This window comes from Salmo salar, chromosome ssa20, assembly GCF_905237065.1.
Source record: "Salmo salar chromosome ssa20, Ssal_v3.1, whole genome shotgun sequence".
Lineage (NCBI taxonomy): Eukaryota > Metazoa > Chordata > Actinopteri > Salmoniformes > Salmonidae > Salmo > Salmo salar.
In genome coordinates, this window is record NC_059461.1 from 62,686,560 (window position 1) to 62,714,377 (window position 27,818).

Genomic DNA, 27,818 nt, shown 5'->3' on the forward strand with positions numbered 1-27,818 from the left:
CATTGTCAACACACCAGAACACACTACTGTCTTTGACCAACATCAATTTCAAAGCGAAAGCCACAAACTGAGTCATCGGTCAGACACAATCAAAGTTCCCAAGTAAACATCACTGGAAATGGCCTGAACCTGCTGCTAGTGCTCCTCTGAGGCTAAAGCACATACTATGTGGACTGGAGAACTGATAACCCAACCCATGTTGCCCATAGTGTTGCCTCTGGTCTCTACACGGTCCCCCTGACCTGAAGTTTACCTCTGGAAAGTCGTAGGGATCAAAGCGGCCCCAGGGGCTCTTGGGCCTGGTGGGACTGAGGGGAGACTGCATATCATAGTGATCCACCATCCCACCTCCACCCAGCTGCAGCCTCCCTACGCACTGGTTGTCTGACTGGGCCCTGCCACCTGCCGTGGGGGGGCGCAAAAAGGGTGGGGTCCCAGAGGTGGGTGTCCCGGGGGTGTTCGGGGGGCTGTCGCCACCCTCCGCCTCCCTGTCCACCGGGTGGGGGTGCTCATGGTCGGGGCTGTGCTCATAGCTGGGAAGAGGCGGGTGGGGGTGTGGATGGCCCCCGTTGTGGTGGGAGTCTTGTTGCATCTTGTTGTTCTCCAACTCAGAGTCTTCAGAGTCGTCCTTGGAATGGCTTGAGTGCTAAGGGGGAGGGGGGCCAGGGAACGGTGTGGGTGGGTGTTTTCCGGGTGGGTGGGAGAGGTGATGTAGAGAAGAGTGGACGGAGGGGAGTAAAGGTTGACGCAGGAAGGAGGATAATATAGATCGGAAGGAAAACAAGGAGGAAGGTAACAGGGGCAACATAAGGATCAACAGGAAAGAAGAAAGTACAGAGTGGTTAGAATCACTGAATGTTTTGATGGAGAGAAGGTACGAGAAACAACCTAAGAAATCATTATTATAAGTGCAAGATAGGCCTAGTTCTCTAGGGGTTAGAGAAGATTTACACTAAGAGACAGTGAGGAAAGAAGATATTGACTGACTGATTCACTAGAGAGACCACCAGAGAAGCTACAAGATTAACAACATAAGAGGGTAAATATTTGTGCTGATGGGAGGAATGCCGATGTCAAATGCCAGGGAAGAAGAGATCCGTGATGTCCATCAAACTGATAACAAGCACATGGTCCTCCACTAGAGTAGATAACTCGGATCATAATTGTATTATTAGTATTTTAATAGGATCCCCATTAGCTGTTGCTGAAGCAGCAGCTACTCTTCCTGGGGTCCACACAAAACATGACATAATACACCACATATATAGACGAGAACAGATCAAGGACAGAACTACATCATTTACCTTCCTGAACTTGTAGGAAATGGGAGGATATATCTTGTTTAAAGTGCAGTGCCGTGGCAGCTGGCTGAAAAGATTCTCCCTGCTCAGCAGATTCAGACTTGGTGGCACCCTATTCCCTATGGACCCTGGTCAAAAGTAGTGCACTATATAGGGAATTGGGTGCCATTTGGGACTCAAGCTGGGACAACACAATTCAATAGAAGGTACGGTACTGTAGCCACGTGGATGATAAAGAGTGGAGGGAACCGTTTAATGGGTTACATCAGAAGTTCCACCACAGCAGAAGGACAGGAGTCACTGCCAGACTGCACAGATCATAGAAACATGTCATGACACCACATCTGGGTGGCATTTGTGCGCGCTTCCACAACCAAATATGTTTTCCATTGATAGAGTAGAGCTAAAGCAAATTAACCTCTAAACGATTAATGAACCTTCTTGATTACTAGATGACTACTCAAATGAATTGCTGTAATATATAGTGTGATACAACTTCAAACATTCACAAAAACACACTTTATTACATCAACAAGGACTCAACCTTGACATCATCTAATGGGTTTCTCTCTCTCAACATACTGGTAGACAAAGGAAACCTGATAAAAACCTGTTGGTGTTAAACATGTCACCTCAAATGTCATTTACACAATGACTGATCAATTTGTGGCCCCAAGGTAGTGATTAGTAACAGCACTCTCATTTTCAAATCTACCTAAACCTGTCAATCATAACTACATTTTCTTCCCTTCTCTGCTTTTTCCCAAACCACAAGAGTAAACCATCTACCTTACCTGATGACAATACCTACAATTCATGAGACCAACAAAGGCAGAGCCCCTGTGTGTAGCTGAACTTGTAAAGGTATATCTCTCCGGAGTTCCCAGACTAGAGACTGGTGCTCATGTTACCACAGCTCTCTCTGCCATGCGCCAGCCTGCTCCACTATAAATAATATAGTGGTTTTGAAAGGGCTAGGAGGCTGTTTTAGTTCTAAAAGGAACAATAGTAATGAGTGTAAACTGGAGTTACGGTACCATATCTCTGCTCAATAGTGATAATAAGTTTTGAAAGCGGACATAGAGTCATGATGATACATTGCTGTTCTTCCAGGTTTTAGCTCTGTGAACAGACACATCCCATTGGGCCTCCTTTAATTGGATCAATAGTAAAGCACTCTGAACTTGTTTTGCACAAATAGGTGGTTCAAACAGGAACTAGTAAACTAGGAAGTAAACTAGTGAACTACGAAGGGGTTCTAAAGCATGTGGACAATTAACTTAAAAATGGTTGCCAGTCCTTGGTATGTATGAATCTTAGATTGTCCTTCCACATGGTTCTAAGGATAATAACAGGAGATTATCCCTGCATGCCGACAGTGGGCTGATTGTGGTTCCATATTTATTTATTTTTTACTTTATTTAACTAGGCAAGTCAGTTAAAAACAAATTCTTATTTTCAATGACGGCGTAGGAACAGTGCCTTGCTCAGGGGCCGAACGACAGATTTTTACCTTGTCAGCTCAGGGATTCGATCTTGCAACCTTTCGGTTACTAGTCCAACGCTCTAACCACTAGGCTACCTGCGAGGAAGGTAACAGGGGCAACATAAGAGCGCAGCAGTATGAAACATCCTGCCACAACAACATCACTGTGTTGTGTATGACACTTAAGAGGGGATAGGGCTTAGGAGGGGGGCGATGGGGATTTCACTGAGAGACCTATACAAATATGTCAAATACTTCAAAGTATTTGAGGTGCACTTGATTTAGCTTGGAATTTGGAACTTTTCGGACCATTCCATTTGTTCCATTCATTGTGCCAGTCCAACTAAATCAAGCACAGCAGCTCAAATATTTGGCTAGTACTTGGCATATTTCTTTGACCCATATCTGGTCTGGTCACTGGTACCTGTTCGGCCTGATGGTGGTGGTCCCTGGTGTGGCCAGGGGATGGCGGGGCGGAGTCCTGGTCATCTGATGATGAGTGAGCCTCACAGTCACTGTCCTCCATTGCTACTGGGGCTACAGTGCACTCTGCCATCTCCAACCAGGAGGGAACATGTATTTGGAGTAGAGAGGGGCGTGGCAAGGAGCAGGGGCAACAGGGAAGTAAGGATTGGAAGGACCAATCAGAACGAGGCATGGGGAATGGTGATGGAGGGAGTTGAAGGGTAGGTTGGCGTGACAACAGGATAGCGTTGTGTGATGGTGTTTTGTGTAGAACGGACCAGTACAAAAGGGTTGAAAGAAAACGAAACACAAATTAAAAAATAAATAATGAAATGATTAAATAAACTTGAATTAAATGAACAACGAGTGTGTAGTGAGACACAGACGTCTGGATCCAGCTGTAGAAAATGACATGCCTGTTGGATGCCAGAGTAAGCAACATGGCTGTCCACTGGAGTAGCCCACAGGGTGATTGAGTTGTATTCAGAGATGTGTGGAAAGAATTGTTTCAGCAATGTCCAGAAATAATGTTGGTATGGGCAGGGATCTATACTGTCTGGCCATTCCACTCCAGCAGTACTCACAGCCTAATGTTGTTTATTTGTCCAGCTGCACTTAGTTTAACTGATTCTGATTTCTTCCCATTCAGGGGGTCTAACAAAGCACTGTTACTGAAGCACATGAAATTAACTGATCCTGCTGCAGTTGCATCAGGTAGAGTGGAAATGTCTTTACTGAAAATAAAAACTGAAATACACATGCATAGTAACACTCAGAGTTCAGAGCAAGGCCATGCAAGGTTTTCCAAGTCACCCAACAAGGTTTTCCAAGTCACCCAACAAGGTTTTCCAAGTCACCCAACAAGGTTTTTCTTGTCATCCCAACAAGGTTTTTCTTGTCATTCTCACATTTTTAATTACACAGGGATTGGGATTAGGAGCTCAGGGGCAGAGAGGACAGAGAGGAAAGGAAATTAATAGTCTCGCAGATTAGAGGACCATTGACTTGTTTCCCTCTGGTCTGCATTTTCTCTGACCAAACCACATGGATCAATGTCCAATCTATTGTCCTACATGGACGACCCACCGTGTGACCCAGTTAACAGCGTCCCAGGTCAATAACAACCAACACTATCAACTCTGGAGCAGAGATGTGTGTGGAATGGTTTTCAGATCTAACATTTCTAAATCCTTTACTTGCCACACAGTGAGAATAATGGTCAGATTCTGAACACTTCTCTGCTCTACCATTTAAAAACTTGAAGGACAAGTCTGATTGATGACATATATCTAAAGATAATGCAGTCTTTGTAATCAATCATAAAACAATTAAACGACAATCCAAACTTACAAAAAAGTTTACTTTATAAGAAATGAACTGATCCTGGGTGTACTCCAACTAGACTCGATTTCTTATGTCCTTAACAAAAAAAACCTCAAGAGACTCAATTTTTTAAAAATCACCTTCTGGACAATAACTCACCTGTTCTCCTGCAGTACCTCACCTGTGTTACCCTGTATGAGATGTAACAGCCTTGCTCGCTTGCCTCCTCTCAACCAGCTCTTCATGCCCTCACCTGGAAACGGTCCGGAGTGCCCAGCATCCCCTGCCTATATACCCCCTCTGAACCAGGACACTGTGTCCTTCAGCCCCATCGAGCTGCCTGGCTGTCCCACCGCCCTGGGGCTCCTAGTCCGATCCGCCACATAGACATGAAATCCATCCACGGCCCACGCACCCATCACGGTTCACAGGATCAGGCTGTCCAAACCACACCATGCCAATAACACCAACTTCCTCATTTTTGAGGCCACTCATCTCTGGTTACGCTGCCTGAAAAGCCCAGGTGTATCAGTTGGGCTGTCAGGCACTGGAGTGTGTGATTATCTTTAGCATTAAAGTCTTAGGAGACCGCAGCCACAGCTGAAATGGATTTAAGGGATGATTATCAAGGAATTTCCCTGTAGATGGATGGAACTCTCCTCTCTTTACCCGCCTGCATGGCTGGCTGCCTCGCTTCCAAAAAAAACACTGTCTCATGAGGTCTTTATTTGACAGTTTGACATAAAGTGAGAAGAAAAGAGATGGCATATCAAGGGAGGGAGAGAGAGAAAACAGATAGAAACCAATAGTGAGAGGAGAGAGATAAAGAGAGAGATAAGGAGGAGGAATCTCAGATGATACTGAATATAAATGGAGCCTTAACACAGACAGCAAAACAATAGTGGTAGTGACGGTCAGGCAGCAGAGTTGGACTGGTGACATCACCCAGTCAGTCAGCCTGGGCAGCACGTCCATCAGGGCTACTTGGCATGCCTGGAACAGAGTACTCTGGAGTGGGTTAACCTTGGGATTACTGCCCCCCTTTCACCCTCTTGCATTGCTGCAGGATATGAGGATGGAGGGAGGAGAGAGGGCGAACAGGATCATGTATCCTCCTCTCTGTTAATGAACAGCTCAGTCTAGAGAGGTAGGGTAGCATCAGTCGCAAATAAAGTTCCAAGTGTTTCGTCACCCACGCATGCTTTCCTTCTGAGCCTTCATCTCCCCTCTCCCAACTCTCTACCCTGTCCCAACTCTCTACCCTGTCCCAAGTGTGTACTTGTTCACTTGCCTTCATGGGAGACACACATACACTAATGACTTTACAGAGTTATGCATTGAACTGCTGCAACCTCCCAAACCCAAACATAATACTAGGCCTATTAGTCAACTGGGTTTAGAATTATTCCATCCATTTATCTCATGTACGTACAGTGCTTTGTTGGGAAAATACATTGGACATTTATTTGTCATGGGACTTTCCATTAGATCACTTTGATGTGTTTATCATGGGTTCAACATAATAAGATAACCTCAATTCCTTAAGAAAGGAAGAGAGAGCAGACTACATACAGTAAGAGAGAATCAGTCAAACTGAAGTCATCACAACTAACAAGAATAGACAAAGAGGCTGTCATAATGAAAATGATAGTCTCGTTGACCAACATTTGTCTTGGTAAATTAAGTCACATAACTCTACATCTTCATTTAACTTCTTATTCCATTGCATTCCTTTTGATTTAGTCACACTATTCCTGAGAAAAGGAGAGGAGAAATCTAAAGCATACAGTCAGAAACAAAATGAGGCTACATATCTGAACGCTCTCTTGACGTATACCTGAAACACCCCAGTCAGCCAACAGGGCTACAGCTGAGCATCTGAACTCAACATAGTTCCAGAGGCTGATGCACCAATAAGCTTAGGAAAAAAACACTATTGACTAGCTATAAAAACACCCAACCTATGGTCGAGCTGAGCCAGACCAACACAGAAATCACACCACAGGAAACTAATACAGTGACACCTCCAGTAAGATTAACCTGGTGGTCTCATATGCTGTTCTAAGGAGGTCTGATTACCTGTCACTGCAATGCAGACAGCATTATCAATGCTCTTATTCACCTGAGGCATGCAACTCAAACTACCTAGTCGTACAGTGCCTTCGGAAAGTATTCAGACCCCTTGACTTTTTCAAAATGTTTAGGTTACAGCCTTATTCTAAAATGTATTAAATCGTTTTTTTTTTTACCTCAATCTACACACAATACCCCATAATGACAAAGAAAAATGTAGGTTTTTAGAAATGACTAAAAACAGAAGTATTACATTTACATAAGTATTCAGACCATTTACTCAGTACTGTGTTGAAGCACCTTTGGCAGTGATTACAGTCTCAAGTCTTCTAGGGTATGAAGCTACAAGCTTGGCACACTTGTATTTGGGGAGTTTCTCCCATTCTTCTCTGCAGATCCTCTCAAGCTCTGTCACGTTGGATGGGGAGCGTTGCGGCACAGCGATTTTCAGATCTCTCCAGAGATGGTTGATGGGTTCAAGTCCGGGTTCTGGCTTGGCCACTCAATGACATTCAGAGACTTGTCCCGAAGCCAGTCATGCGTTGTCTTGGCTGTGTGCTTAGGGTCGTTGTCCTGTTGGAAGGTGAACCTTCGCCTATGTCGCCACCAGTCTAAAGTCCTGAGAGCTCTGGAACAGGTTTTCATCAAAGATCTCTGTACTTTGCTCTGTTCATCTATGCCTCGATCCTGACTAGTCTCCGTTCATCTTTGCCTCGATCCTGACTCCCAGTCCCTGCCAATGTGTAGATTGCTGAGGATTTTATTTTATTTAATCCATTTTAGAATAAGGCTGTAACGTAACAAAATGTGGAAAAAGTCAAGGGGTCTGAATACTTTCCGAATTCACTGTATATAGTGCAGTCGGTGCATACCAACCAAATGAAACGAGAAAGTTTCTGGTTCAAGTCCAAGGTGGCATACTGCTGCGGTGGCCAGCCCCTTGAGCAATAACTAAGGCACTTAACTGCAAAATACTTCCACAGATGTTGTGGAAAACTCAACAGCTGCAGTCAGAAACGTGTAGTATGTCAGCTGTTTATGATTTGTATGAAGGTTTGTGATCTTATCTTAAAAGTTTCATTCCACAGATTTTACAGAGCAGTCAGTCCAACACAACAAAAGATTTCTCTGCTCTAAAGAAAATGTCATGGGTAAAAATCTCTACAGTACAGAATCAGACTTCTCAGACAGGCAATGTCCTGTCACAATAACTACACGTGACAACAATTGGTGATCTCAAACTTTTCTATCTGTATAGTTCAGGTCATTACGAGTAACAACATGCCATAGTGAAGCCAGCATATAACAATTTCACTCTGGTCCGTGGCGGTGCACATAATGCATTTTACTCTGCACCCACTTTTGTGGAAGGTACTCAATACTCTTTAATGAGTTCTTGTAAGCTCTTTTGAATGGCATGTTGTGGGTTCCTTCACATGCTTATTGAAGAAGCTAATGTTTACCTTTAGGAGGGAACTTCAATCAGCTCACTGTCTGTCTGCCCTCAAAGGGCCCATTGTCAACATACCACCAACTAAGTCCAAAAAAGGGGAAGAAATGATGGGATGTGGGAACAAACTTTTTTTCCCTGACTGACGGACTAAAAGGTTGATGGTTGGTTAGACTGTATAATACAGTCTCAGAGAAATAATAAAAGGACATGAAACCAAATTGAACATAACAGTAGTTGTGGTTGGCAACAATACCCTGCTTTGTTACTGATGGAGCGAGGTAGAGGGCTAACCTGCCACTGTGTTGACCTGCCACTGTGTTGACCTGCCACTGTGTTGAGAGATGAGGGGGAGTAGCATGTAATGTTGCACTCAGGGGACCAGGCAGCTAAGTGCTTAACATAGGACATGGGTGTGTGTGTGTGTGTGTGTGTGTGTGTGGCAGATTAACGTTTATTGTCGCAAGTCTTTTCCTGGAAACAGAACTGAAAAATGTCCCTTTAGATAGGCCAGCTGCAAAGTCAAAATTGGCTATATTGTAAACATTTATTGAAACAAAAATGTGATTTTTGGTCTTAAAGGTTAGGGTTAGACATTAGGGTGTGTGTGGTTACGGTTAAGATCAGGTTTTATGACTTTGTGGCTCTGCCACCTATTGACCACTCTGCAGAACTGCCTCTAGAACAAGATTCCTAATGAAAAACGCCAACCTGAGTGTGTGCAGACATGGGAATTGATATCACAAGCCCCAGAGAGCCATAAAGAAACTGTAAAGCATGTTGTTACTGACCTGGTGTGATGAAAACACATTTCTACTGCAGGAAATTCTAAATGTCAGCCTAGTTATTTCTATCTACTAAAACTACAGTATAGTAATTATGGTGTTATCATTCAATGTCCGGTTGTGAAAACTACCTTATTAAGTGGGAGTATAGTCATAGACTGGGCATTTACTTCAGAACATGTTTATTTCCCCTCCTTCTGGAGGTCATGCTTTATTTTACAGTGTCTTAAGTGAAATGAGAGGCTTCAATGCCCCTGTGAAATCCAAACTGTATTTTACTGGGATGTTCTGCAGACTAGACGGGAGATGCCCCATTGGCCACCCAAGTCCTGCGAGTCTGTTGTGACACATTCAAACACACAGTAGACTCAGAACATCCAAACATCTACATTTAATGAATTCTTGTTCTGTGGGATTCACCTATAAACACTAATTTTGGAACATGCTATTACCCCAATCTCATTTATGAGCGAATTCCCTTGATAATGTCTGCACATTGTGGAGTGTTTGGTTTAATGTTTGGGTAGAACACCAGTGAGGTTCACCCTTGTGGCTTACCCGGGTGCAGGTGGTGATGCAGTGAGCATGTGTGCTCTTCTCTGCTCTGCTCTATGTGAATGCTGTGGTTGTTTAGATCAGCACAGCAGGGCTCTGTGTGTCTGAGTGAGACTGGGCTATTAACGAGACAGAATGGAGAGACAGAGAGAGAGAGAGAGAGAGAGAGAGAGAGAGAGAGAGAGAGAGAGAGAGAGAGAGAGAGAGAGAGAGAGGCAGGAAGGCAGAGAGATAGATGGGGGGAGGAGAGGAGAGCTGCCAATACATACACACAGATCTGCCAGAACAGCCAAAGGGAAGTCAGGTGCTCATCTTAGTTGTCATACATACAGAGGGGGTCATGGAGTGTATGAAGTATTGTAATCAGTAACATAACTTTCGGATTACCCAAACTCAGTAACGTAATCAGATTATTTACATTTGGATTACCTTCCCCTTAAAAGGGATTAGAAGACAACAACGATTCATCAGAGACATTTGGTGTGTCATCATAGTGATCTCTGAGACTTAAACCTTTTGAAATGCAGAATTGAATGTTGAGAAAACAGAAAGGTGTCAATGTATTTTTTTCAAACAACCTTTCTGAATTTAAAATAATCCAAGAAGTAATCAGCTAGTTTTGCAAAAGTATCTAATCTGATTACAATATTTCTGCTGGTAATGTTTAAAAAAGGAAAATTGTAAATCCGATTACATGTAATCAGTTACTCCCCAACCCTGGAAATACCCATATTGACTACAGTACATCTACAGTAGACTGGTGCTCTAAGACTTGAGCAAAATGCCATTCAATTGACACCATCAGACAGGCAGAGAGCCCCAGTGCCCCAGATAATAACATCTGCTAGGGCAACTCTCCAAATCCAATACCCTCACAGTGCATTCAGCTGTTATTACATCTAATCAATATTGACATCTTAACATCCCTATGGAAGACTGATGGTTCCCCTCTCACAACAGGCAACAAGCACCCAGCTGCAGTGGTGCCAGAAACAATAACACATGGTAACAACAACCAACATGTGTTTAGAGTAATGGGAAGCCGTGCACATCAAACCAAACACTTCACAGTATAAAGCTGAGTTGAGAAAAAAATATCAAGCCTAATGCAGAATTATGTTCACACAGAGAACACACACAGACTGATATTTATACCAAACTGACTGAATGCAAACTTGTAGTGTTGTGTTGCAGACTGTGTGACATAGTGGTGAACTTCAAGCATATACTCAGGGGAGAAGCTGGCAATGCTGACAAGACAAATAGTTTCATTCCAATACTCTAGCAGAGAATGAAGGAGTAAACACTACATACCATCAACTCACTCACTCACATATATATGCAGAGTGCAACAGACAAACAACACATACCTCGTAGTCGTTGTTTATTTCAGAGTTTGCTGCCATTTTCTCCTTTAGGACCACAACGACATGCAAAAGCCCCCAATAAGAAGAGACAGATCAGAGGAGGAGACAGTAAACAGGCCTTGAAAAGCTCCTCCGTCCTACGGTCACATCACCTCTCGCAGAATACACCACATTACATAAACACACCCATTTTTCCTACCCTCATCCAATCAACTGATTTCAAATCTGCATAACCAGATCCCTTGCTACAGACTTTAGGGCTCTGTTTTGCATAGACATGCCCCTTGACTCATTGCCAACCACTCTGTGTGGTGTATATTTGAATAATCCCACCCCTTTCTCAGTTCTGACCACAGTGTGCAGCCCATGCATATTAGATGCAGATGTAGCAGTAGCAATGTCCTCTCCCTCCTTCCTTCAGGAGAGATGCTGCACTGTTGGAAGCTTTACAACATCTGCCCTGTCGCCTTTTAAACAAGCCCATGCTGTCCTCATTCTGCACAGCCACAGCTGGGCTCCACAATGCACACACAGATGCTGTGCATGCATGTGCATCCACGTGTACACACACACACACACACACACACACACACACACACACACGCTTGTGTCACTAATAGTCAAACTGTCAGGAAGGAAGAGTTTAATTTAAGCACAGCTCATCCCTTAGTGCTCACACAGGCTGCAGGCGCCTCATGCTCTGGCACCACTCTCTGCCCCCGTCCAACCCCCCTCTAACCCCCCTAGCTTCTCAGCTGCCAGTACCAGGGCCAGAGTGGTACTGCAGCAGGGCAGAAGAGTCTTTCCAGTGTGTGTGTGCGCATGTCACAGGCATCTGTGAGGGGACAGGTCATACTGCACAAAGGGATGCACAAACTCAACTACTTTTTTTAATTGGAAGATCCATAAAAATAAATGTCTGCAATGTGGACACAATGCAAACACACACAGATGCTTTAGTCAGTCACCGTACTGGGCCATTGTACAAAGAGTTCCCATAATCTGGTTGGGAGGCTACACATCGCTTGCCCAGTAATAATCACTCATTCTTAGGGAATTAGGTTTTTGCGATTACGCTATTCCCTCCCATTTTACAGCGAGGTTTAAAGTCAAATGAATGGGCACAGCAGAAAGACTGTAATCTTTTGTAAAGCCTTAGTAAAGGCAGTCCAGGACTGAAATAAGCAGGAACATGCTTCTCTCAGTTCAGCAGCAGTCAGACTGAGATGGTCTCATAGGCTTAACCAGAGTCATTGTTCTAAATATGTAGATTAGGAAGCACAACTCCTCGGGGTTTCAGCTAATCTGAGTGAAAGAGTGAGTGAGTGAGTGAGTGAGTGAGTGAAAGAGTGAGTGAAAGAGTGAGTGAAAGAGTGAGTGAAAGAGTGAGTGAGAGAGTGAGTGAGTGAGTGAGTGAGTGAGTGAGTGAGTGAGTGAGTGAGTGAGTGAGTGAGTGAGTGAGTGAGTGAGTGAGTGAGTGAGTGAGTGAGTGAGTGAGTGAGTTGGGAGTCAGACGATACACATTCATCTTCCTTTGACAGATTTGCTGTGTGGAATTCAGTCAGCCTCGGAGGAAAGACTGTCTGGATGACTGTAGACCACTACCAGATCCAGATCCCAACCTGTCAGCAACCAACATGTAGGCAGTAAACAGTATCCCCTTTTACAGACCATACAGTATGGTAAAACCCCACTAAGATCCTTTTAAGCTCTGAGAAATATGCAGGGCTGGCTGGAGGGAGAGTGAGGGGGACATTCCCATTTCCACGCAGACTGGAGTGCCATGCCCAAGTCTGTTGAAAGGAGTCCAGGTCCCGTATTCACGAAGCGTGCTGATCCAGGTCTGCCCTCTTCTTCATTATGATTTACAGGCTGAACTGATCCTAGATCAGCAATCCTACTCTAAGACACTTTGTGAATATGGGCCCTGGTCCTCTCGAATACTCTCTCAGGGACTGATAATCAGGGTTGTCTGAAGGAGCTGACAGCATGCCCCAAGAGATGGGATGACACCACACACACACACACACACACACACACACACACACACACACACACACACACACACACACACAAACACTATAATAAAATGCTGTCTTTGGAGGCTCTGCTGGATCATATTACCAAACACAATTAAAATGCCTGGCTTCTCCCAGTTTACATTGTAGGGTCAGCCGTCACGGGGCCAGAGGGTACAGAATGGCTTCCCTGATGATAAAACGACTATTCACAGACAAACAGGATACATGCAACTGGAACTCCCAAGTCCCCAAAATGGCCTCTGCCGGTTTGTGACAAGAACAGTCTGGTTTCCTAATTGTAACAGCAGGGAACAAGTCAGATGTAAATCAGATGCACTTAGATAATTTACTGTCTAAACTTTTGGTCAATTGGAAGACATATGATATAGGAAAACACATGGTTGATCCAACTGTGCTGAGGCACGTAGCACTGTAGACACTCGATCCTCAGACTCCCCTGAATACCACACTGACACCAGTGTGAGCTGGTAGATAGAGGGGGGCGCCATCTGGTGCCCTCCACATGGAACAGCTTGACACACGAAAGTGACGACAACCCCATGTCATAAAATAACAGCTGATGCCAAAGGCACACACTGTGTTTGTTATAAATAGCAGAGCTTCATTGCATCACACTAGTGGGACAATAATTGTAATGAACACAGCAATCTAACTGTGCTACTGCTCTGTAGACCAGGACAACTAGCACCCCAAGCATGATATGTGTGACAGGGTCTCTCTCTAGGGGTAGTGCAGCCGTCACTGCAACCTGGCTCTTATGAAGCCAGGCTAGGCTATGCCAAATAGGCTCAAAAGGCACTGATATTCTCCACAGAGGTTAATTCAGGACAGGAAAAGCATTATGAGAACATTTCAGCACCAAGGCTGGTGACTGAAAACAGAGTTTTTCCCAACAGACACCAAAATGCCTTATCAGCGTCGGCTTTCTCAGATCAACTAAAATAATTAAAACACATTGATCACAAGATGGAATGTTGCAGAATCTAAAAGCTCTCACTGAACTCCCACATAACCCGTTATCTACCACATCTGCATGAACAAAAACGTCAGCCCTAGCCCCCACATGAGGAGAAGTCGTTAGTGCTGAACCTACACTTCCTACACTTCCTCCTCCATTCAATTAAGGTCCTTTATCTGACCCAGCTAAACGTTCCTGTTGGAAGCAGGCTGCACAAGCAGCATTCCTCGACCCTCGGTTTCGTTTTATCCTCGACAAGCCGGTGCGGAGAAACAATCGGCTTGTGAGGTCGTGGAAAGGAGGTGTTCCGTCAGAGGGCTGAGGAAACGAAAGGCAGAGGCCATCAGAGATGAAGCGAGAGAGGGAGAGAGATGGATGGAGACCTATAATCAAATGCTTAGCGACGACACCCAGTATATATTCCAGAGGAAACACAAAGTGGGAAGAAGTAAAAAACGGCACATGGCCTCAGGTCTTTAAATATATTTCTTCCCTCGAATGCTCAGTTGGATAGTGATCTATGAAAGCAATGGCCTTAAGATGGATGCAGGCTTCTGGATAGTTCCAGCTAGGCAACAATAAACCACTGAACCACAACCAGTGTGCCTACCCAGTCCCTATAGTGAGTGTAACATTGGAGGGCACTCCTTCTCCTGTGCAGGGTTGGGCAGTGTGGCTCCTGTGATCCATCCATACCTCCTCTGACCTCCACAACATGTCGCTGCCCAAAATGGGCTCTCTCTCGCTCTCATTCCACCGGAACTCATGGTGGGCAAGCAGAGAGCCAAATTATACCTCTGTGATTTCCAGCAAGGCAAAAGGCTGTCTGGGCTGTTTTTAGCTGCTTTATTTTGCTGATGTCTCAAGAGAGAGAGCTACTATGGAACGAGCAGAGAAAGACACACAACTGTATAATAGGGCAATTATAGTTGGCCATTTGAACTGCATTTGGTACGAGTCTGTTATTTAAAATATGTATATATTTCTGTGGCTGTTTATACTGTTTTATGTCCCATCCAATGCTGTGGGTTAAGAAAACAGCACAGCAATCAGAACTGCTCCATTAGCAGAAGCATGAACACTGTGCAGCTAACCGGTGGCTTCACAGCATTGAGCCTCTGAAGCGTTTCGTATCATAAAAATAATCTCACAGAAATTGCACCCATACGGTATTCATACACACGCGAGAATGTCTTTATAAATCTTTTGAAATTATATTTAACATCAGTTACAGAAGCCAAGCTGAACAAAGGTCTGCGTTTCCATTCATCTATAGATAAATAGTCCTGAATTATCATCGTCCCTACACCTTTAGCAGAGACCTGGGACCTTTAGTCTGACTAGTGCTTTACCATTCACGCTACTCTCACCCATTTAGCCAAAGCTGGGGAAACCAGAGATTATTACTTTTATTGCTTTTCAATGAACCCCAGATCACTGTAAAGTTTAAACTGCAGCTGGATAATTACTTTTAGTTTCAGACAGAAAACAAAGCACTTGGTTGTAAACCTGCATGGGAAGGTATTGTTAATGTTTATCAAGCTAGCTATGGTCTGTTAGTACCCAAACAGTGATACTGATGTTTATCTAGACTAGCTAGGGCTGTTGTACCCAAGTATTGCAGGTCTGCTGTACCCAAACAGTGGAGGAAGAGAAAATATGCAGCCTAGACGACAGACACCTGAGACTGCAAATAACCACGTCAGACAAAACGATGTATGAACATCTGGTTAGTAGCCAGGCTGTGAACTGTGTGAAACTGTGCACTATTACTAAACTGGTACATTGCATTCCATCCACCCTGACTGTCTGTCGTCCTCATTACATTAACATACTACTACCTTGTGTGATCTCAAGCTCCAAAAACGGCCTTAACACAATGTTGACTCTAAAGAGGGGCCAGGAGAAAATTAGGACTGATGGTTGCCATTGGACACCGTGTTGACATTGTGTGGTGAGCAGATTCAATAAGATGTCAGAGTCTGGACTGGACTTCCTGTCTTGCTCAGTAGAGGAGGGTCTTGTCTAAATGAACTGAAGCACAACAGGTATGTAATCCTAGGTCACAACAATAGACAAACACAGTCTGCTTAAACTAATTACACACAAACAACTATACGTTTTCATGTCTTTATTGAAAACGCAGTGTAAACAGTAACAGCGCAGGGTGGGAAAAGTATGTGAACCCTTGGATTTAATAACTGGTTAACCCTCCTTTGGCAGCAATAACCTCAACCAAACGTTTTCTGTAGTTGCGGATCAGACCTGCACAACGGTCAGGAGGAATTTTGGACCATTCCTCTTTACAAAACTGTTTCAGTTCAGCAATATTCTTGGGATGTCTGGTGTGAACATGCTCTCGAGGTCATGCCACAGCATTGAGGTCAGGACTCTGACTGGGCCACTCCAGAAGGCGTATTTTCTTCTGTTGAAGCCATTCTGTTGTTGATTTACTTCCATGTTTTGGGTCGTTGTCATTTTGCCGTCGATGATAGCAAACTGTCCAGGCCCTGAGGCAACAAAGCAGTCCCAAACCATGATGCTCCCTCCACCATATTTTACAGTTGGTATGAGGTTTTGATGTTGGTGTGCTGTGCCTTTCTTTTCTCCACACATAGTGTTGTGTGTTCCTTCCAAACAACTCAACTGTAATTTAATCTGTCCACAGAATATTTTGCCAGTAGCGCTGTGGAACATCCAGGTGCACTTTTGCAAACTTCAGACGTGCATCAATGGTGTTTTTGGACAGCAGTGGCTTCTTCCGTGGTGTCCTCCCATGAACACCATTCTTGTTTAGTGTTTTACGTATCGTAGACTCGTCAACAGAGATGTTAGCACGTTCCAGAGATTTCTGTAAGTCTTTAGCTGACACTCTAGGATTCTTCTTAACCTCATTTTGCATTCTGCGCTGTGCTCTTGCAGTCATCTTTGCAGGACGGCTACTCCTAGGGAGAGTAGCAACAGTGCTGAACTTTCTCCATTTATACACAATGTCTATCCGTGGATTGATACTTTTGTAACCCTTTCCAGCTTTATGCAAGTCAACAATTCTTAATCTTAGGTCTTCTGAGATGTTGTTTGTTTGAGGCATGGTTCACATCAGGCAATGATTCTTGTGAATAGCAAACTCAAATTTTGTGAGTGTTTTTTTTAAATAGGGCAAGGCAGCTCTAACCAACATCTCCAACCTTGTCTCATTGATTCGACTCCAGGTTAGTTGACTCCTGACTCCAATTAGCTTTTGGAGAAGTCATTAGCCTAGGTGTTCACATACTTTTTTTTCAACCTACACAGTGAATGTTTAAATGATGTATTCAATATAGACAAGAAAAATACAATAGTTTGTGTGTTACTTAGATGAAGATGTGACTTAGATGAAGATCAGATCAAATTTGATTTCCAAATTATGCAGACATCCAGGTGTTTCCAAAGGGTTGACATACTTTTTCTTGCCACTGTACTTATTCATCTCATCCCTGTCATAAGTGGAGGTTATACCTGCTGACCCAGCATGCTGGCTTTTTCGGTCTGGCCACACATCTCTCGTTGAATACCTCATCGTATTCGTGGGTCACCCAATCCCTACTAAAGCACTCTTATTAAAAAAATGCTTTCCAGGGCCAGTATCCATTTCAGCAGCAAAGCAACTCTGCAAAGTACCAGTCACCCTGGCCTATTACACAGCAGCATGGAAAGACGGACACTCAGCTGTAGCTAGACGTACTGTAGCCTTATGATAAAATACGTCTGGAGAGGGACTCTGCACTCTTGTGTTTCTCTATTCTGAATGTTGTTCTCTCTGCTCGTATGGCCAGCGCCCATCCCTCAGTGTATCCTCTCACCGATTATCCCATTATGTCATTAGAGAGAGCTGAGAGATGAGCCCAGATTAGTCTGCTGAAGTCCCGGCTCGTCGGGGGAGGGGGGGGCAGGTGAGGTCCTGACTACAACATTATGAAGTGCTTATTACCACTTTATTGGCTTTCTCACCTTCAATTAGAATTAAGCATGCTAGAGTACTTGAATAAACTACAAATCACACTGTAGGTCCGTAGTAAAGCGGTTTGGAACGTAAAATGAACATCTGTGTTCTTATTGGACAAATTCAGGTAGTACCACCCATTTCCCTTTGGTTCAAAAGGTGTTCTGTCTACTAAACTCAACCCACATTGTGGATCTCCAAGAGGAACAGATAAGAATCCCTGGCAGTGTTTTGTGTCTTGCCACTGCACACAAAAATAGTTTAGGATTCAGAGCCACACCTTGTCCCTTGACATCGTCTGTCTGTCTGGGCCAGTGTGCTCGGTCTCTGCTGTGCTAGCAGCATCTTCCAGTGAATCAACACACTGACTACATAGTAGTAGTCTATCTTTCATTTCCATTTTTACAAGGCAGGCAGTCAGCTCTAGAATGGAGGAAAGGCTTTTAAGAAGGGCACTCCAAAAGGAGACAGGAAGACAATGCTTATATTAGAATGGAATCTGTGGGCACGATGTAGAACAGATCCCTTGTCTGTAGACCAGGGCTGTTCAATGTTGTTCCTGGAAGGCCAAAACACTTCTGGTTTTCATCCTCTCCTTCTAATAAAGGACTAATTCAGACCTGGGACACCAGGTGAGTGCAATTAACTAGCAGGTAAAAACAGTTTTGGCCCTTCAGGACCGGAATTGAACAGCCCTCCTATAGACAATGATGGTAACAGCCTGTGATATGCTAAATAATGTAATAATATCAGGGTTGGTCCGACATATGATTCAATCGAATATTGTGATATTTGACATCGACGATATATAGTGAAGTGCAAGACGATATATTTTGAAATGCAAGACTACACTTTATTTGAACTTTACAAATCAAAATGGCTCAGTTTTATCAGTTAGGCTATATCAATATGTTGAAAATGAAGTCTAAATGAATTAACTAAGCTTAATTATTTCGCCATACTAAGATAAGGAAATGGTTTTCATTTTCAATGTGGGTGCACATGCATGTTTGTGTGCTATATTATTTAGGGTTGGGTGATATTCTGGATGACCTCTTCTACAATATGCTACTCCAAATATCGTGATATCCAATATAATTGTTTTGCGCCGTTAATGAATAAATCAATCCAGTCTGTGCAATTTGTGTGCATATTTATGATATTATAGTAACATTTTCATTAAATAAACGGCGCAAAACAATTATATTGGATATCACGATATTTGGAGTAGCATATTGTAGAAGATGTCATCCAGAATATCGCCCAACCCTAAATAATATAGCACACAAACATGCATGTGCACCCACATTGAAAATGAAAACCATTTCCTTTCACAGGAAGACTGAATGTCCGCTGAGATTTTGGTTAACGGGCACAGAGAATAGAACGGTTAATTACATCGAATGGTAGGTTCTCTCTCAGGAAGGGGCCTCAGTCTCAGCCTGTTTGGAATGCCTGCCTTCTAGAGAGCCATAGAGGATACAGTCTACATATCCTGCAGTGGTGAACAACACTGTATTTCCTCATATAGTACACTAAGGCCAGAGAAATCAAAGTAAAGGCAAAAATATGACAAAAGTTCATATAATATTGAGTTCCAATGTGAGGAAATACTTGGTTTGGAGATTAAAGTGATTTGGCTCTGGTGTTAGTGATTCTTTCCTCAGTTCATAAAGCAACACCTGAATGCTACAGCCTAGTAGTAGAGATGTGAAAGTCTTGAACGCACACATACACACGCATGTACACAGGCAGACACACACTTCCCCCGGATAAGAACAGGGCAGAACAAAAACAGATGCTGAGATAAGAGAACTTGAAAAGCTCCGTCTCTGCCTCTCCAAACACTCCATAAGAGCTCTTCTGACTCCAACCAACTACTGCTGGCTCACAGCATTTCATAGAAATACTAAACAAGTGCTAATAATGATATGCTCATTCATCTAAACAGTCAAATGTATGTGCTCAAAGGGCTGAATTGCTCAATGACTAACCCAACATGAGCTCATAATGTGGCTGATTTCTAGTCACACAATATTCAGTTGCACAGCTACCTCCATTTAACACGCAGTCATGTAGACTCATCAACACAGACTCATCCAGTCCCTAATAAAATTACAGCCAAATCTGCATCCAATAACTGATTTGTCAAGTATAAGAGGTGTGACGTTCGTGGTCCATCTTGTTTTGAACCGGTCACTCATCCCCTCTGTCCTCCAGCTTCCTGATGCCCCTCCTGGCTCATCTGCCTAGCGACTGAGCCCGTTCATGGTTCGTCTCCCAGGCGACCGGGGGTTATGTCCATAACAATGTGACTGACGTTCCTCAGCCTGTGATGAGGCTGTTGGAGTTAATGATTGACAGGTCAGACATTACACGCACGCACGAACACACACTCCTGGCTTGTGTGATTGACAGGTCAGACACCACAAGATGTACCCCCCCGCGACAGCCATTATGAAGCTGTTAGCATAATAAGCAACAGGCCTCTAGTCCAATCCTCCCCTGACCTTTATGTAGTCAGAGTCTTAGTAAAGACACCAGGCTCAGACTTGTAGTAGAGACTCCAGGGTCTTTGACTTAAGACAGAGCAATGACATTTCAGCTGTAAGTCAGATGCTAAAGACCTCAGGGTATTGGCCTGCTAAGCCTTCACTGGGAAACAGTCAGAACATCTGGAGTCTGGGCTTCACCTGTGACTAACCAACTGGAACATTATCCCAAGCTTATGGCCCTAGCCAGCAGTCAATTGGTTGTTAAAGTCTTGCTCATATATGTTGTGACTGGACAAGCAATATCCTGACCTGTACCCAGAGGAGTTTGCATGCTTGGTTTGTTTTCTATGTGCATTCTTCAGACATTGCTGAACTTGCAGATTCATATAATGCTAATGGTAATTTGGCCTACTAATTTTGTGCTACTTCTGGGCAACTTTTACCCACAGTAGACGGATGGGGTCCTCTAGGGAGGCGCATCTTTGGCCTGGCCGGGTCGTTCATTTGGACCAAGGCTAATTTTCCTACTTCCTCATCTCTTCTTCTGTCACGTTTTCCTCATCAGCCCATCAGACTACCATTAAACTGTAACATCTACAGTAGACCATTCCACTCCTCTAACATCAGAGAACAAATACAAAAAAAGCCATAAGGAAAAACACACATGCAAAGAATGCATGCCAACCAACACACTCTTGCAGAGAAACACACATTACACTTGAAACGATTTTACAACTTATAAAGGCTTTATAGGGCATTCATAGACGACACTTGAAGACTCGGCATCTGTAGTGGTCATGAATTTACCTAAAACTCTCCCACGCACACACCCTCAAGCATACCAAGTTACCAGCTCCTGCACTGAAAAGGTTCATGATCCATTCTCCTCACCCAACCCTTAACCTCCAAACAGTCATCAGACAGCCATATAACAATCAGGTAGCCGCAAAAGAACAATGTCCCTTTGACCTTATTTTTAAAACAAGTACCCACAACACAGAGACTGACCAGTCATAATGTGACACACGGGCCATATATGGTCCCATTAGGTTCTAACTCCACACTTCAGCATGGTCCTGTTCCCTGCTGATAGGCAGGCTGAATGAATCACAGACAGAAACAAGCCATTAAACAGATGTCTAGCCAGACTACCAGATACAGACATCTTTCCAGCTAATAGGTCAGAGCTAGCTTTGTCTCATGCCCTCTATAATAAACAGCTGCAGGTTAAATAGCTGCAGCAGCAACCCCCCCGTAGCATAGTTTAACTGAAGCTCCCTCTTGCTGGCCCACAGAAAACAGGATAGTACTTACCATGCTACAGACTGCCAACAGGGACAGTGAGCCGCTCCAGGAATCTTCTGCACCATTAACTAGTCTATCATGAGCGAGCATGTACACACACACACACACACACACACACACACACACCGGGCGATGTGGCCTAAAACTCATATCTCAATTTGATTCAAAATATATAGAGATTTTTTGGGTTTTAATATATATTTTCTCTAAATAAGCTTTGTTGTACAATTGAAATGTAAAATCCACTGCATTTAAACAGTCAGCAATAATCAAATGAATTCAGAGCTTGTGTAATTACATTACATTTAAGTCATTTAGCAGACGCTCTTATCCAGAGCGACTTACAAATTGGTGCATTCACCTTATAATATCCAGTGGAACAACCACTTACAATAGTGCATCTAAATCTTTTAAGGGGGGGGTTAGAAGGATTACTTTATCCTATCCCAGGTATTCCTTAAAGAGGTGGGGTTTCAGGTGTCTCCGGAAGGTGGTGATTGACTCCGCTGTCCTGGCGTCGTGAGGGAGCTTGTTCCACCATTGGGGTGCCAGAGCAGCGAACAGTTTTGACTGGGCTGAGCGGGAACTGTGCTTCCTCAGAGGTAGGGAGGCCAGCAGGCCAGAGGTGGATGAACGCAGTGCCCTTGTTTGGGTGTAGGGCCTGATCAGAGCCTGAAGGTATGGAGGTGCCGTTCCCCTCACAGCTCCGTAGGCAAGCACCATGGTCTTGTAGCGGATGCGAGCTTCAACTGGAAGCCAGTGGAGAGAGCTGAATATATTCCTTCCACAACCATGAGACCCACTAACAATGTCATTATTTTATAAAAATAGTTATACCTGCTTTTTTTCAGCAATCACTGATCTGTCTTTCAGGTCTTCTATAAAAATGTCCTTTTGGTAACAGATTTAATCAGAACCATACATAATGCACATTCACTAATAATGTAGCAGGCATTATAGAAAATGACCACTGATCTCAAACAATCTCTTTAAGCACAAGTCCACGTGCTAGTGACTACCCAGCTAATATTAACCAACTTGGATCTTGGTATAATTTCACAAGCTCTAAATTCAGCTAACAAGGCAAAACAGTTGAATTGTTATGAACACACCCGTCTGTCCATCTCCAACTGTTTGGACAGCATGCCAGCCTGTCCACTTTGTTCACATGTTGAAATCAAGTGGCTTACCTTAGTTCTCAGAATGAGAACGAGTTGCCAATTCCTTATATAAATTGTTTTATGTTTATTGCACATTTATAAAACACAGACTAAACAGCTAGCATAACGACCTTTATTTGACTAAAATGTTACTAGCAATACGTGGTAGCATTATGCACGCATGACAAACTGAGCACTCATTTTTCAGAATCAATGTTTATTGGTACATCTGTTTTAGTAGTGTCTGCTCTTTTCGAAATGTGAGGAGTTGAAACAAACAGGGTATGGTTCGAAAGGTTCACTTTTCCTCTATTGCAGTAAAATAATGTCTCACTGTGTTTTGGTGTCCATATGACAGATGCAGTTGGACCAAACCTCAAATGCAAATAGCGAGTTGAAACCGTTTGGAAGAAGTGTTCTCTCATCTTGGTGTTGTGAGTGGTAGGGGGAGGGGCTTTGTAGAAAGAGGCGAATCTGTTAAAAAGTAAGCCCAATGCGTTTCTATGTGCTTATTTTTAACCTAAGCTTGTCACCTGCGTTCCCACCTTTGGGACAATGTCTCCCAATGCTATGGCGGAGACATGAGCATCGACAGTATATACAGATCTCTGGTGGAAATGAGACGGTGCACAGCACAGAAGGAGCGAACGAGACCAAAAAGACAACATGAGAACAAGCAGATAAATGCTCATAAAAACAAACAACAACTAGATTCTGCAATACAGGAATTTGGAATATAGCGCAAAAACAAATTACATATTTCCCAGCTAGTGCTGTAGGAAATCAAGCTGCCTACACATCAGGAGTGAGAGAGAAAAACACAGAGGGGCGAGAAAAACACAGCGGGAGAGAGAGATTCGGGAAAAAAACACATGAGATAGAAAAGAAAACAGAGGGGAGGGAGAGAGAGAGAAAAAAATAGAGGGGAGAGAGTGTGAGTGAAAAGGAAAGAGAGGGAAAGCTCTGGGATGAGAGATCAAGCTTGCCCCAGTACAATAGACTTCAGGAAATTCCATCAGAAGCTGGGAACTCCAGGCAGAGTAGACTGCGAATGTGGCTACAGGGAAGGAGAGAGCGGGGCTACCGGAGGAAGGAAACTACACACGACCAACCACCAAAAACCTTAGGGTCCACTGTCAAATCTTGTTGTGATCTCCATGCTTAGATACAGAGCTAGAGAGAGGGGCTATAGGAGGGTCTGTCTGAGGAAAGTACACAGATAAAAGACCCCAATAACTTTAGGGTCAAATCCAACCCTGATCGCCATATCTCCATGCATAATCCTGACATATCCACATTTACATCAATGCTTGATTTGTGGGAAAGGTCAAGGTATGCATGAGGATTCAACCCTTGTGTGGAAAGTCAGTTGCAGATGTCCAATGATTTTCAGGCTGACTCTTTAATCCAACACAGAACAGTTACCTATAGACAGTTACCTATAGACAGGTTTTTCCACTTAATGTAGGAGTGGGCAGAGATCGCCAACGATGTCATGGGAGTTGAAAGACCTGGTTAAATTATAACACGGCATTCCTTGAAATATATGTTTTTGTTTTATTATTTCACTGCCATACTGTGTTGGATCTTGTCTAGCCATCTTGTCTCAAGAGGACCACAATGGAAATAAGTCCCAGACTTTATTGTGTGTTATCCTCCATGATTTTATTCATGTGCATGTATGGCTTTTAAGTTTCAGGTGTGCTTGTTTTTTAAAATGGTCGAATTAATAAACTAAAACCAAGAAATGTGGGTTGAAGACCAGTCGTTAAAATGGTTGAGATATTGAACAATGGTTCTTCTTGCTTCAGCTGATCCCACTCTAAACTCTGGTAGTACAGTTCATTTTTTTATTTTCTGTAACCTTTATTTAACTAGGCAAGTCAGTTAAGAACAAATTCTTATTTACAATGACGGCCTACTCCTCCAAACCCGGATGACGCTGGGTCAATTGTGCGCCGCCCTATGGGACTCCCAATCACGGCCGGTTGTGATACAGCCTGGATGAACTGTAGGATGAACTGTAGAAAGAACGTGACATGGTAATAAAGTGGTGTTTTTGAGGACCGGGGACACCAGACACTGCTAATACATCCCACTCTGCGTCGACTACTGTGGTCGTAGATCTGGGCAGAGCCCCATCACCTCACCTCCAGTCTGTTTGTTGAGCTAACTGGTCTGGTACACCAGAGAGGCCCTGTTTGGGTACATGCAGTGGGGCATGATGGTATTTACTCAGGCCTGCCTGGTCATAGCCTCACTCACACACACACACACACACACACACACACACACACACACACACACACACACACACCAGTCTCTCTCTCTCTCACAACCACATGCACGGACACACACACACAGGACAGTAGGGTTGTCACGATACCAGTATTGCGATACTACAATACCCAATTTTCCATGGCCAAAAGGAAAACACAAAGCAGACTAAACTATTAGGTCCTATAAAAAAACTACTGTATGTAACGTGTGCTATAGCTTGTTAAAGAAACATGTGATTCTGGGTGACAACATAAGGCTGCTTGTTTCCAACATTAGGACTGTTTTCCTACAGGACAGTGAAACATCCTTAGGGTTAGTGCGAAGACTCCTGATAGTCAGTATAACGCCCATTAGCTCTTTCAGCAAAACTCTCAAACTGTACCCTTAAATGACTGTGTGTCATGTCTTACATAAATACATTTCACTTGTGCTTGTTGTTCATCAATCAGCTTTTACAATCCATGCACTATTGTCAAAGTTTTCTTCAACGAATCATTTATTAAGACGAAACAGAGAAAGTGAGAGAAAGGAAGAAGGCACAAGGGCACAGAATGTGAGAGAGAGATTGAACACTTACCACACACACACACACACACGAGAGGTATTACAGTGCACCAGGAGAAGGAAAGGAGCCAGCAAGAAGCCTGACATTCAACAGGACCACATACAGGGTGACATTTACACTCCTCCAGTGGGAAAAGCCATACATGCACAATAATTAGGGCCCAGGGGGCCAAAAGAGGGCCCGTCCAATTACATACATGTAGAATAAAATAAATAGCCTATGATTAGATCTCTGTCAGAAACAGCTTAAGACATCAACCTTCTCAGAGTATAAGCACTCAACTTCAGTGACTCACTGCTTATCAGATAGATCAGTGTCTATCAAGCACAGAGAAAGTCCAACTGGCTGAATGATAGACTGATATACTGACTCTTTCAGCTTTCAAGTCAATTAAACTTTTAGTTAGAAAATACATCCTTTCTTTAAAAAGGTCTGGAACAGTTGATTTTCCAAGTGAGTATCAAAGCATAGACATTGGCTCCAAGCAGGACCTTTGTAGACATCCAAAGCAGTCACAAAACCCTTGCTCTGACTAGCGGCCAGCCACTCGCCTGCCAAGAGGTCAGCGGCTGTCATGGCAACCTTTATATTGAGATGGAGGCTCGACTGAGTGGAAAAGATCCACAGTGACCTGAGAAGTGGGTCATGGTGCCACTGGTGTCTGTCTGTCTGTCTGTCTGTCTGTCTGTCTGTCTGTCTGTCTGTCTGTCTGTCTGTCTGTCTGTCTGTCTGTCTGTCTGTCTGTCTGTCTGTCTGTCTGTCTGTCTGTCTGTCTGTCTGTCTGTCTGTCTGTCTGTCTGTCTGTCTGTCTGTCTGTCTGTCTGTCTGTCTGTCTGTCTCGTCTGTCTGTCTGTCTGTCTGTCTGTCTGTCTGTCTGTCTGTCTGTCTGTCTGTCTGTCTGTCTGTCTGTCTGTCTGTCTGTCTGTCTGTCTGTCTGTCTGTCTGTCTGTCTGTCTGTCTGTCTGTCTGTCTCGTCTGTCTGTCTGTCTGTCTGTCTGTCTGTCTGTCTGTCTGTCTGTCTGTCTGTCTGTCTGTCTGTCTGTCTGTCTGTCTGTCTGTCTGTCTGTCTGTCTGTCTGTCTGTCTGTCTGTCTGTCTGTCTGTCTGTCTGTCTGTCTGTCTGTCTGTCTGTCTGTCTGTCTGTCTGTCTGTCTGTCTGTCTGTCTGTCTGTCTGTCTGTCTGTCTGTCTGTCTGTCTGTCTGTCTGTCTGTCTGTCTGTCTGTCTGTGTGTGTGTGTGTGTGTGTGTGGAGCTCTGTGCTGGATCACCCCAAACGTGGGAGAGGAAGAGGGCATTGAGGGCACACACACGCAGTCTGAGGGGGAGAGCGTGGGTGAGGGGTGGGCTGGGTCTGTGCCAGTCAGTTTCATACACACATTCATGAATAGCTCTGTTAACTTGTTTTCAGTTCTGTTCTTTCTACATGTCCCTCTCTTTCTTCTCACTTTCATCTTTTTTTCTACACCTGCATCATCCCTTCATCGAAAAGCAAAGAATCTCTCTAAATTCATTATTACATAAATTAAATTCAGCCTGTCTCCGAAGGACCCTCTCTATTAAACATGTTACACAGACTGAAGTAGATAAGAATAGTTTCCTATCTGGGTCCAAGTAAAGGCCTGACTACAGAGGGGACACACAGACAAGGAAAGAGAAAAAAGTGGCCACATGGAGCCTGAGACAGATAAAGCCTCCAGATAAACTACTGTTTATATCCACTACATTATACTGTATGTCCTTGTGGACTGTTTTTCTATGGAGGCTGTTTTAACTCCACCACTCCTTTACAGGCAAGACCACACAAGGATGGAAGATCGATTACCCTGGGCAAAAGAGTGTAGGATGGAGATTGAGAGGGGGTGGAGACTGTGGGAGAGAGCAAGAGAGAGTGTGTGTGTGTGTGTGTGTGTGTGTGTGTGTGTGTGTGTGTGTGTGTGTGTGTGTGTGTGTGTGTAAAATAGAGAGAGAGAGAGAACCGAGACCTGGGCTTGTACATATCATCTATACTAGGCCTACTCTAACCACAACCTCCTCAATTTCCATCTCCACACACTAAGCAGCAGTGCCATAAACATACAGAGCATATAAATATAGTATACTGAGGCTATATTGTTCAAATGGCTTAAACATACTTAGTATACACAGTACCAGTCAAAAGTTTGGACACACCTACTCATTCAAGGGTTTTTCTTTTTTTGTGTGTGTGTGCGCAAAGCTGTGTGCAAAG

General features: G+C 43.8%; 1 protein-coding gene across 8 annotated transcripts in view; it reads right to left on the reverse strand.

Moving 5' to 3' along the window:
- Positions 1–27,818, reverse strand: part of LOC106581048 (septin-4) — a 70,662-nt gene that overhangs the window by 9,891 nt on the left and 32,953 nt on the right. Inside the window, exons 1-3 of one of the 8 annotated variants that reach the window (XM_014162736.2) lie at positions 4,735–4,864; positions 3,212–3,336; positions 254–646 (exon numbers count right to left, since the gene is read on the reverse strand). The exons of 2 other annotated variants lie outside the window; for them this stretch is intronic. In XM_014162736.2, coding sequence (XP_014018211.1) covers positions 254–646; positions 3,212–3,313 — 495 coding nt within the window. In that variant the 5' untranslated portion in view covers positions 3,314–3,336; positions 4,735–4,864. Of the gene's footprint in view, positions 1–253; positions 647–3,211; positions 4,056–4,734; positions 4,948–10,808; positions 11,009–27,818 lie in introns of those variants that run through there. 5 more of the 8 variants (XM_014162735.2, XM_014162734.2, XM_014162732.2 and 2 more) reach the window with 5 other exon arrangements.